Source organism: Myxocyprinus asiaticus, chromosome 15 (assembly GCF_019703515.2).
Source record: "Myxocyprinus asiaticus isolate MX2 ecotype Aquarium Trade chromosome 15, UBuf_Myxa_2, whole genome shotgun sequence".
NCBI classification, from domain to species: Eukaryota; Metazoa; Chordata; class Actinopteri; order Cypriniformes; family Catostomidae; genus Myxocyprinus; species Myxocyprinus asiaticus.
Genome location: NC_059358.1, coordinates 46149134 through 46161456, shown reverse-complemented (window position 1 = coordinate 46161456; position 12323 = coordinate 46149134). Strand labels below are relative to the sequence as shown.

General features: G+C 38.9%; 1 protein-coding gene across 1 annotated transcript in view; it reads right to left on the bottom strand.

The window, feature by feature from the left end:
- The window catches only part of LOC127452521 (glutamate receptor ionotropic, kainate 2), a 415871-nt gene that overhangs the window by 265211 nt on the left and 138337 nt on the right, over window positions 1-12323 (bottom strand). The window contains exon 4 of the mRNA XM_051718020.1: window positions 6526-6783. Within this exon, the coding sequence (XP_051573980.1) occupies window positions 6526-6783 (258 nt within the window). The remainder of the gene's footprint in view (window positions 1-6525; window positions 6784-12323) is intronic.

Here is a 12323-nt window from a genome sequence, read left to right as displayed (position 1 = left end):
AGGAAGTGAGCCGCGACCGCAATGTTCCGTATGTCCGGGGGCGGAGAGTGGCATGCAAATTACACTCGCCAATTCTCATTGGCCTTTTCTATTTTAAGCAAAGGTGATTGGGGCCCTCAAGATCGAACCCCTAGTGTCACTACATCGACACAATGTCGAGTGAGTGACAGACAGGGAAATAATGTTTACAATTGATAACAGCCGTTGTACACATGATTTGTGTGAAAGTGAATAAATGCACAGTTGTTGTAGTGCCTCTAGTTTTCATTTTACCAGGAACCTGCGGCGAAACATAGAATTCAGCTCATAAAAGTCAGTATGGAAAAAATTAGTTAAAAGAACGTTCATTCAATGAGACTAGGTTGCTATTTAATTTTACTAGTCAGTGAAAACATATGGTACAGAAGCCCTCGAGGAACAAAATTTTTTTAAATGTCTTCCTGAGTTTCCACATTGGTACTGTCCCAAATATTGCATGGTCTTGTGACCTTCTCTCATGCAAAGTCAGTGAAGTCCATTAGACTGTTGGGTGTTCCATTTGTTTTCGTTTTTATGATTCAGAAAGTGCTCACACCCCTTTTGTATCTTTTTTCCATATAATGAAGGTGAATGGTGACTGAGGCTAGCATTCTGCCTAACATCTTTTTTTTTCTCTCACTATCAGAGGCAGGTTTGTTCTTCTGCTGTGTCCTTTGCACCATACAAATAAAGGCAATAGAAAAACATGGATGTGGTGATCTGTACTGATTGTTAAATATGAATTGACAAGGTATTAGACACAAAGCATATATACAGTATATATTTCATCAGCTACAACATTTAAGAAACCCCCTGTCTTTACTGTAAACCCCCTGTGCACAAACCATTACAGCCTGTAATAAATATCTGTGGAGATGCCCTCAAAAAAGTGTCATGTGTGACTTGTAATTGTTGCCGGTTCTCTGGGCATTCTCCAGCACACTGCTGACATGAGTCAGTGATGTGAGATGAATGCAGCTTCCCTTTGGCATTAATTGCAGAGGAAAGTGAGCGCTGACTCCTGACGAGAAGCTCTGAGCACTCCAGATATGAAGTTCAAGGTTAATGCAGCCAATACTGTATGGCCTTATTTATGTGCGATTAAATGTGTAGAACAAATTGAATAAGATGAAAACCAGGTCACATTAAATATGACAAAATGTAAAGGCATTTAATTTGCTTGTTAGAAATCCTACAGCCTTATGCATTTATTAATATCACAGGCAGTCTGAGATCTGGAAGGATTTTTGAGAACTTTATCCTTTGAAGATAAGAGCTGCTTCCATTGTAAGTTAAACCACACATGAATAGCTGGGACTGAATGTCCAGTATATTGTTTTTTACATTTATTTTTTATCCCCTTTTCTCCCAATTTGGAATGCCCAATTCCCACTACTTAGCAGGTCCTCGTGGTGACGCGGTTACTCACCTCAATCCGGGTGGCGATGGACAAGTCTCAGTTGCCACTGCTTCTGAGACCGTCAATCTGCATGACACAGCGGAGACTCCGCATGTGGAGGCTCATGCTACTCTCCGCGATCCACGCACAACTTACCATGTGCCCCATTGAGAGCAAGAACCACTAATCACGACCACGAGGAGTTTACCCCATGTGACTTTACCCTCCCTAGCAACCGGGCCAATTTGGTTGCTTAGGAGTCCTGGCTGGAGTCACTCAGCACACCCTGGATTTGAAGTCGTGACTCCAGTGGTGGTAGTCAGCATCAATACTTGCTGAGCTCCCCTTGTCCAGCGTATTGTTAAACATTGTGTCAAACTGAATGATCAAAAGTTTTTTTTTTTTTTTACAATGTTAAACGGCATTCACAACCCATTTTACTTCTGTAACCAGACATATTTTTGAGTGAAACTGAAAACTGAACAAGAGGAAAATGTAGGTTGGAACTTGATGTTTTGCATAGAGAGGACTGTGAAAAGTGGGAAAAAAGGTGTTGATTCATAGGTAATTTGTTTTGTTATGAAGATTATGAAAACCATGCACCATCCTCTAGTGTTTATTTCACCAAGAAACTGCAGAGAAACGTGTAACAAGGTACGTAATTATATTTAAAAAACAATTTGCCAGTCATGTAATGTTCATGGGATCAGGCTGAATAAAGCTGATATCCTTTTAACACATACATAATCATCCACTAATGTAAAAATGCATCATGTGCTTGTACTGTATATATTTTTTTCTTCTGTAAAAATGGCAGTTTCCAAAGTTATGTAAGCAGTTATTAGGACATTACAACAAAGCTCTGGAATATGATGGCTGTTTGCGAAACATGGCACTGCAGCTGTCTAAATTATCTTGTGTGTACTGCTAGAACATGTGATTTGCTGTAATAGCTTGGATGCATCAGTGAGCTCACACAGAATAAATTGAAACCGATTACTAAAGGGTTCTGGGCTCTGGGCCACTCACTTAAACTCAAGATCTGGACTCATTTGAGAGTGAATTTTTGAGTATATTTTAAAGAGCTCATGACAGGCTGAGCGCACAATAAATTTGGAAACAGTAGGTTGACTTTCCTTGAGCTAAAGTGAGTCTGTGCTTACAGAAGCTTTTTGAAGCACTGACCCCAGTGTGAACGTGTGAGTTCCAGTTTCCGAGTGAAATGTTCACAGAGGGGCGCCAAAAGCGAGTTGTAAAGCAAGCTGTTTTTAGATGTAATGATTTAATACAGTGAAGAGGTTTGCAAATTCTATTAACTCTACTGCCTAACCAAAATGCCTAACCTAAACCTAACCATCACTGGAGTAAAATGTTTATGTTAGATGGAAAAATGCAACCTCTGAATCAAGCTTGTCACAGATTATGCAAATGTGATAATACTTTCTAGTTTCATTGCAGTATGAGAGCCTGGGTCTCCCACGCTACTGACAAGATAAACATGCTTGAACCGATGCAAAAGATGTCTGATCGGAGATGGTGCTTGTCAGTAGCTCTGCATAATGTGGCCATGTCAGGGTACATGAACATTCGGAGGCAACATTTCACGTGTGATCACGTTACTCATGAAATTATTTGAGAAATGCTATTAAAACAGGAAGTTTGGGAGGGGTCAAGGGCATAGATTTGGCTTGAACATTGGGGGGTTGCAGCATGAAGCATTTACATATTTCCATTGATCATGTTATAAATAATGGGGGGGGGTTGTACTTGCTTGTTTTGATCATGGGGGGGGGGGGGGTTACCTCCCCTCCATCCCCCCTGGAATCTGCACTCCTGGGCAGGGAATATTATAAGGCATGTTCTTATTTTTAAATAGCCAATAGCCCTTAGTTTATAAGACTCTGACAAAACTTCGATTTGCAGTGGAAGGTGGAGTTTAGGGGGAGGGACATTTATCATGGGGTTTTGTGAATTTGCCAGTCATATGACATGCGAGAACTGATGGTGTTTGGCATCAATCAGCGTTGGGGAGTAGTTAACTAAAAGTAGCAACGAAGAAGTTTACTTACAGTAAAGGGACAAATTATTTAGTCAATTGCTGCTGTTTATCACCATGTTTCGATTCAGTTATATAAAATGTTATATTACTATTTTCTAGTTTATTAGTGTATAGTAAGTACACATTATGTTCAATTTAATGTTATCACTGTAATTGTATAACCTTTGTGAAAATTAACCATGGTTTTACTAAAGTAATATTAATAGGTTAATTTTGTGATTATTATTGTTACAAATCTCATGGTTAAACTATGGTTACTATAGTAAAGCCATGTTAATTAGGTATAGGAGTAGGGTTAGGGGATAGAATCTATAGTTCGGATAGAATCTATAGTTCGTACAGTATGTCTATGGAGAGTCCTCATAAGGATAGCTGCAGCAACATGTGTGTATGTGTGTGTGTGTGTGTGTTTGTGTGTGATTTTTTTTTTTATCCCCCTTTTCTCCCAATTTGGAATGCCCAATTCCCACTACTTAGTAGGTCCTCACGGTGGCTCGGTTACTCACCTCAATCTGGGTGGCAGAGGACAAGTCTCAGTTGCCTCTGCTTCTGAGACCGTCAATCTGCGCATCTTATCACGTGGCTCATTGTGCATGACACTGGGAAGACTCCCAGAATGTGGAGGCTCATGCTACTCTCCGTGATCCACGCACAAATTACCACACGCCCCACTGAGAGCGAGAACCACTAATCGCTACCACGAGGAGGTTACCCCATGTGACTCTACCCTCCCTAGCAACCGGGCCAATTTGGTTGCTTAGGTGTCCTGGCTGGAGTCACTCAGCACACCCTGGATTCGAACTCGTGACTCCAGGGGTAGTAGTCAGCGTCAATACTTGCTGAGCTACCCAGGCCCCGTGTGTGTGATCTTTTGTGATTTTTAGGAAAAGAGAAGCAAGAACATTCTGCCTAACATCTCATTTTGTGATTTACTGAAGAAATTCATATGGGTTTTATAATGACATGGAAGTAAATTTTCATTTTTGGTTGAATTTTCCCAATCACATTGGTCTTTTGAAGCATATCAACTATTGTTTAAGGAGTACATCCATGCCTTTCAATACACGATGGTTTGTAATCGCTGTTTCTGCTGATGCAATTTGTGCATGAATGGCATATGCATAACCCTTTAATGCATTCCTCTTGACACATTAAATAATTCAGCAGCATTTGTTTTCTGCAATGTGGGCACAATCTGTTTGGCCTCTTTGAACTTTAAGTGCTTTCCATCGCTTTGAAAACTCACAGATCAAAATTTATTTTTAGAGCTCTTTCATAGTTGACACATCCTGCTAACAGACATAATATTACTAGCCATTAGAAGTTTCCAGCACTGTTGTCTGGTCGACACCTTGCGCACATTTAAAGACTTACAGTTTCTTGTTTTGAGTTATGTTAGTGTGCACATGTGTAGTGTGTACTTGTTTCATGTGTTTAATATACTTTCTGCTCTAGCATTAATTTCTAACACAATATTGTGGTTCATAACTGAGCAGTGATGACAGGGTTTGTGTTGGTAGACCTCTGCCAGTCCACTCACGCCATTACCGAGATGAGTCATTACGGAATGCCATTATGACTATTGATTTGCTTGTTTGCATTCATTCATGAAATTGTTGTGCAGCATGTGGTGAAAGATTTGTGTTCTGCTCTATTCTGCTCCATTATGTCTATTTATATCTAACTCTAGGTCAGTCTGAGCCCATCTCTGAAGTCAAACGTTGATTTGGCATCAGTTGTTTGGAATTTCCTAAATTACAACCTTATGATGTATGCTGTAATGGTCAGTTGGCAGCATTTCAGTTTGTGCTTTACACTCACAAATCTGTTAGTGAAGAGCATGCTTGAGATCAAGGGCTCTATTTTCGTGAGTGCGCAAATCGCAACGCTATGCACAACAACCGTGCATAGCATCTTACCTAATTTTTGTGATAGCTTTAATTCTAAGTGCAATTTTCATGCCAGTGCAAAGCACAAGTGACCGTGGGTGGGAGTGTTGGAAACTGTTGGTGTATTGTATGTTAATGAAATGGCGCAAACCGCAATTTGCTATTTTCCTGAGAAATAGGTCTTTGCACTAAAGCGTTTAGGAAGCACATCTGTTTTCAGCGCAAAGTCTAAATTCAGTTCTTACATTTGCAGTTTGGAGATTCCATCAGCAGGTGTTAATAAAGTTAATGTCCAAACTCCAAATATGTCCCTGATAATCACTGTTGTAGCAGTTTTATGAAACATAAATTTGAGATGTGTTAAATATCTATAGGTCATGGTTTATCTAATTTTTATTGGTATTTTTCCCCCTGTTGTTGTATAGTGATTTTTAAGTCACCAAAAAGGTGCCGGTGGAAAAAGTTATAGAGAGTAAAATGTTTGGATTTGGTATGATTTATTTTTTTTTAACACATTTTTGTTTTGTTTGAAGTGCAAATTGAATTTAGATTTTTTTTATTTATTTATTTTGGTTTTGGTTTTTTAGTGTTTCAATACATTAATTTAATTTTTTTTCAATAAAAATCGACCGGTAGAAGTGAAGTGCGTGCCGATACAATCACTGTTAATACTAGCCATGAATTGTGTTTGAACAGATGAAAATAATTAATAATACTTACATTCTCATAAATTGCCAATTAACTCCTAACCTCTACTAAAGCGTAATTGCCTGTATTGCTGAACAGTTTCTACTTCACCTAAGCAATGTGCTTTAGTCTTTGTTAGTCTTAGTCTTTATCTATTTTTACAGTTAGTCACAGTATAGTAGTGTATCATTGCTGTACAGAACACTGAATAAGGCAGAGTGAAAGCTCTGGGAAATCTGGCAATGAATCCCTAGTTGGCAAGTCTGCTCCTGTGGTGACCTCTAGCATATGGCATATGTACCCCTCACTGTGCTAGCACTTGCTGCCGACTGTTCTAACAGAGCTTGTCAAGTGGAGAGTGGCCATGCTGTAGACCAGACGGAGACCAGGAAATGGTGCACAGTCCAGGCCAAAGGGTCAGTCTGCCCATGGACCGCTGGAGAGAAATCATTCATAAACGTGCGAGCGCTCACCTGTACTGTCATCATAAACCACAGTGACCGTTTTCCACTTGAAGAAGTGCACCAGGTCAAGAATAGCTCTGCTGATGGAGGAGAAGTCCGGATACAGACTGACGTAGAACGAGTCGCGGTTGTCTGACACCTGATGCTTCCACTTGGTCTGGATGTGCGGAACCCCCAAAGCATTACAGATGGACTGCACTGCATTCGCAGAGGAGCTGTGGGAGGGGCCAAAGATGGCAGCCACGCCCAGAGAGAGCTGGTCACATGCTGCAGACAGAAACATAATGAAATAAATACAGACATTAAATGATGATTTATACAGTAAACCAGTGTTGTTGTGTTTAAAGTAAAAATCAATAGAAAATCGGAGACATAACCTGCTATTAAGTAGTGTTATTGTTTAAAATAAGATATAAATATGAAATATAATGAAATAAGAGACATTAAATTATTATTTAATATTTAGCATGTTTGTGTTTTAAGAAAAAAAAAATAGAATAAACATAAATAGATCTGTATGTTCTATTTGTGCAAAATTTTAAAATATAGTGGAACATCAAATAATTTCCCTGACAATCACTGTTGTAGCCATTTTATGTAAAAAAATTATGAGATTTGTGTAAAACGTTCTTGAGGTCATGGTTTGTTTCTAAATTATTATTATTATTATTATTATTTTTATTATTATTATACAGTATTTACAATCATATTCATGATCTAATTTGTATTGGTATTTTTCCACCTTTTTTTCTTCAAGTGATTTTTAAGTCACTGCAAAATGGGCTGTGGAAGAAGTTTAGATAAATGTTTAGATTTGGTATCATTTTGACAACTTTGTTATTTTGATTATAGAATTTTGTTTAATTTGAAATGTAATTTGAATTTAGAAATATTTTTGCTTGAATTTTTTTGTCTCAGTAAATTAATAAAATTTTTCCAAATCATTATCGACCAGTAGAAGTGAAGTGTGTGCCGATGCAATCACTGTTAATATGATTTGTGTGTCAGTAGATGAATATGATTAATACTATTTACATTCTCTATAATTTAATGGAGCCAACATCCAAATCCTGAACCACATTTTCCATGCATATGAAAGATGTCACTCTCATTGTCACAGAGCGAGACAAAGAGACCCCAGAGCAGAGGAATAGTTCAAAGGATTTATAAACAATAAATAGCAACTTAAACTGTGCTGGCAAAGAGTAGCAGGGGCAGAAGCTCATGGATGCGTGTGAGCCGTGGCCATGTAGTGGGCAGATCCGTGAGGAATCTGTGAATAGTGCTTTCGTAGGTGAGTGTGTGTGTGTCATGGTAGTCAAGAGCAGATTTGTGAGGAATCCTCCGTTGAAGCATAGTAAGGTGCAGAGAGCCAGCGCACAGCAAACTGGAAAGTAATCACTGTCCCAACACACGGGCAGAGATGAGGAATCCTCCGTTGAAGATTTGTGAGTGCAGAGAACAAGCGTACAGCAAACTGGAAGGCAACCACGCTCCTGAAACGCGGGAAGAGATGGGCAACCAAACAGATACACGAGACAGGACCAACAAGGCAGAGAGAGTGAGGTAAGTTACTTCACATCAAACAACAATCTAGCAAAGTTACTGAAAACACAAAGGGATTAAGTAGGGAGTGAATCAGCGGAGAACCAGGTGATGCTAGAATGCTAATTAGTGGCATGATCAGCATTCCCCTGGGAATAATCAGTGGAAACACAGATCATGCATGCCGGCATCCCTTGCGAATCATGAGGGAGAGAAATAACAAAACAAACAGAACAAACCGACAAACTCACTTGCGCCTAGACTTAGCGCATACTTGCAAGAAAATACCAAAATTTCATGGCCATGCCCATTGATTTTACGTGTATGACTTAAAGCATAGAACTGCGCTTAGCGGTCTTTGGGCCCATAATATGAACTGATATTACATCTTATTTTTAAAATAAACTAAATAAATGAAATACAATAAAATAAATATGAGATTGTAACACTTCTCAGTGTAAGGAGGAGGCGAGAAGCAGCTTTCCTGGTTCAGGTAAGGATTTTTATTTTCTCTCTGCAGCAGAATTACACTCTCAGAGTCTTTGCGTTGTTCACTAAGCTAGTCTAAAATCACACACACCACTTCAAAAAATAAACTCTCAGCATTTGTAATAACAAACTCTTTGCTTCGTACTCAGCTCGCTGGTGCCCAGGCTCTCTCCCTTCTACCTGCGGTGTGGCACTATTTATGCCGCTCTCCCCGTGCTCACTGAAATTAGAGACAGGTGTTAGACATAATTTAACTCAGGTGTAAGCGCCCTTACCGTTTTCTCTCTCTCCGGAGAGATGCTTGACCACGCCCCCGCTGCCACAGAGATATTAAATGTTTCTTTGTAAATATTTTTAAGCAAACAATATATTTATTATTTATAAATTAAAATAAATCTGAGACATAACATGATGAATAGAAATTAAATATTTTTGTGTTTAAAGTAAATAAAATAAAAAATATTTAGAATAAATAGAAACATAATAGAGACCTAATATGATCAACTGATGACTTATTGATTAAAATAAACTATGAATATACTAAAATTAATACACTAAAACACTAAAATATTTATATAAATGATTTTTAAAAAATAATATTATGAATTGATATGAAGTATTATTGTTTAAAATAAAGTATTAATGAATTAAAATGAAATAATTAAAATTATTATCAAATTATTAATATTATTATTATTAGTAGTAGTAGTAGTTGTTGTAGTAGTAGTAGTACTAGTAGTAGTAGTAGTAATATAAGTAGTAGTAGAACATTTTTTATTTGCCACTTCCTAATCTGTAAACAACTGGAGAATGTGTGGTTACAGTGGCATCAGCTAATGGAGTGTCTAATCATTATTAAGAGAATTCAGGGGGGAGTCGCGTGGCGCCATGCGAGGTTCGGACGTGTGAATGGCGAGCTCTGCACACTTTGCTAGTTTTAACACTATTATTGTCATAAACCAGTGAGATTCGATACACTCTGTTCCTTAACTGTTCTAGGAAGACAATATGTCAAAGAATTCAAAATCTTCGGGCTCTGGAGACACTTACGTGCTCAAACTGACGCCCCTGACAAGACCGCGGACCAGGGAGCAGATTTGGCCCGTGAAGTGCGGGAAATTCGGCGAGAATAGTTGAACTTGTCGGCATTGCTGACAAAGGTCATTGCTGACTCAGAGGATCTTGCTGTAATAAGTCGATCGATCACTGCCATGGAGACAAAATTCACTGAGTTGGTTACAAGAGTGAGGGATGTCGAGAAAAGGATCGATTATCTGGAGTCATCAGAGAGGGAATTAGCCGCTAATCCGCTAGCGACCAAGGTGGATTTGGAGCGCATCTGGGAGAAGTTGGAGGATATGGAGAATCGTAGTCTTCAAAATAACGTCCGTATTGTTGGAATTTCTGAGGGAGCAGAGGATCAGAATATGGTGGAATTCCTGGATGGGCTCTTTCAGAGTCTGCTCGACATAGTGGGCTATAAGCTGGAAATTGAGCAAGCTCACAGGGTTCTGGCTTGGCGATCCGCTGAGGGAGACAGGCCCCGATCAATTCTGGCCAAATTTCTGAGATCATCCGATAAAGATCTCGTGTTACGCGAGGCGAGGAGTAAGGTAAGGCTTTCTTGGAAAAACCACAGCATTTTCTTGTTCCCAGACTTTGTGAATTCGACAAGAGAGAAACGTGATTGATTCAAGGAATGCAATAAACTCTTACATCAATGGAAGTTCGCTTTTGCACTGATGTTCCCAGCCAAATTGAGAATAGGTGCTAAGGATGGCTGTAAGACATTCACATGCCCACAACAAGCATTGTCTTTCATAATGTCAATGTAGTAAGTTATTTTGTGGTACTCACGTTGCAGCCAAGTGACTCACTGAACATTCACTTGACTGTTCGAGGAACTGAGCACCTTTTTTGTTTCTTTTTGTGCTGGTTCCGCCTAGCGGCTGGAGTTTGTTTTGTGGAATAACACTCCTTCAGTATTTCTTGCAGGACATTGAAGTGATTAGGTCATTTGTTGCACTCATGTAGCAGTCGAATAGGCCAGCTCACTGAACATTCATTTGACTATCTGAGGAAAATTAGCAGGTTTTTTTTTTTTTTTTTAGTGCTGGTTCTGCCTAGCGGCTGGAGTTTGTTTTGTGGAGGAACACACCTTTGGGACAGTTATGTGGATGAATCTACACGTTCTTTGTGTTTATTCCACCTATTGGCTGGAGTTTGTGTTATAGATTATCTTTTGTTGTGTAATTCTGTCTCACAAAATTTGTATAGAAACACCGGACTTGAGCAGTTCGAAGGCAAAGTTGTCACGGGGGCTCTCGTAGGCATACATGGACTGTATGAGTTTAGAGGGATGGACGCCATTTGGCGCTGTCGTGCGTGGGGTTAGTGTGCATGTTTTTCTTTTTTCTGTTTGTTTGGTTCTGGGGGAAGTTTGGGGTTTTATTGTTGCTCTAATGTTAGAATGTGGTCTTTATAATTTTGTTTTTGACACACAATCTATTTTTTCTCATATGTCAACATGTCAAATGTTAATATGAGTGGATTGTCTCTCTCTCCATGTGGAATGTGAATGGGTTGGGGCATCCCATAAAAATAAGGAAGGTTTTCTCTCTTCTTAAGCGTAAGAAATATGATATAGTGTTTCTTCAGGTAACGCATCTTTCTCCGCAGGAAGCTGAAAAATTTGGGAAGATATGGGGTGGACAGGTTTTCTTTAGTTCTGGCTCAAATAAGAGCAGTGGAGTCATTACACTGATAAATAAACATTCACAATTCAAATGTCTCAAACAGATTAAAGATAAATTAGGAAGAGTCATTATTGTTTTCGCAGAAATTCAGGGGCAAAGTCTTATTTTGGCTAATATTTATGCACCTAACGTTGATGATCAGGGCTTTTTAATAGATATTGAAGGGATGTTGCAAGCTGATGGCACCCCTCATGATATAATATTGGGAGGAGACTTTAATCTTTTGATGGACCCAGTCCTTGATCATAATGAAGCAAAAGTGTGCAAGCACCCTAGAGCAACATTGACGCTTCACAGGATGTGTAAAAATCTTGGTCTTACAGATATTTGGAGACTTTTGAACCCATATGGTATGGACTATAAATTTTTTTCATCAATCCATAAGATTTATTATAGAATAGTTATATATATATATATATATATATATATATCTAAGTCCCTCATTTCATCTGTTGTTGATTGCTCAGTTGGAAACAACTTAGTCTCAGATCAGGCCCTGGTGAGTTTTGAGGTGTTGCCACATACGGAGAAAAATAAATCATATAGTTGCTGATTTAATGTATCCCTTTTGCAAAATCCTGAATTTCAACAAATGTTAAAGGCTGAAATCAATGTTTATATGGAGACCAACTGGTCCTCAGTATCCTCTGTGGGCGTGGCTTGGGAGGCACTTAAGGCGGTTCTTAGGGGTCAGATCATACAGTATGCCTCATTCATCAAAAAATCCATAGTACGAGAACTCGTGGAGTTGGAAGGGAATATTAAAAGTGCAGAGGCAGAGCTGAAGTGCCGAATGTCGTCTGATGGCCTCAGAGAATTGACCCGATTGAAATACAGATATAATACTATTTTGTCATGGAAGGTGGAGTTTTGGCTATTCAGGTCATACTTTGAGTTGGGGGACAAAGCAGGAAATCTTTTGGCCATTGATATTAATAATGCTTTTAAACAATTCTATATTGATCTCTATAGTTTCACATCTTTGTCTACTGATGAAGATATTAGAAACTTTGTGGA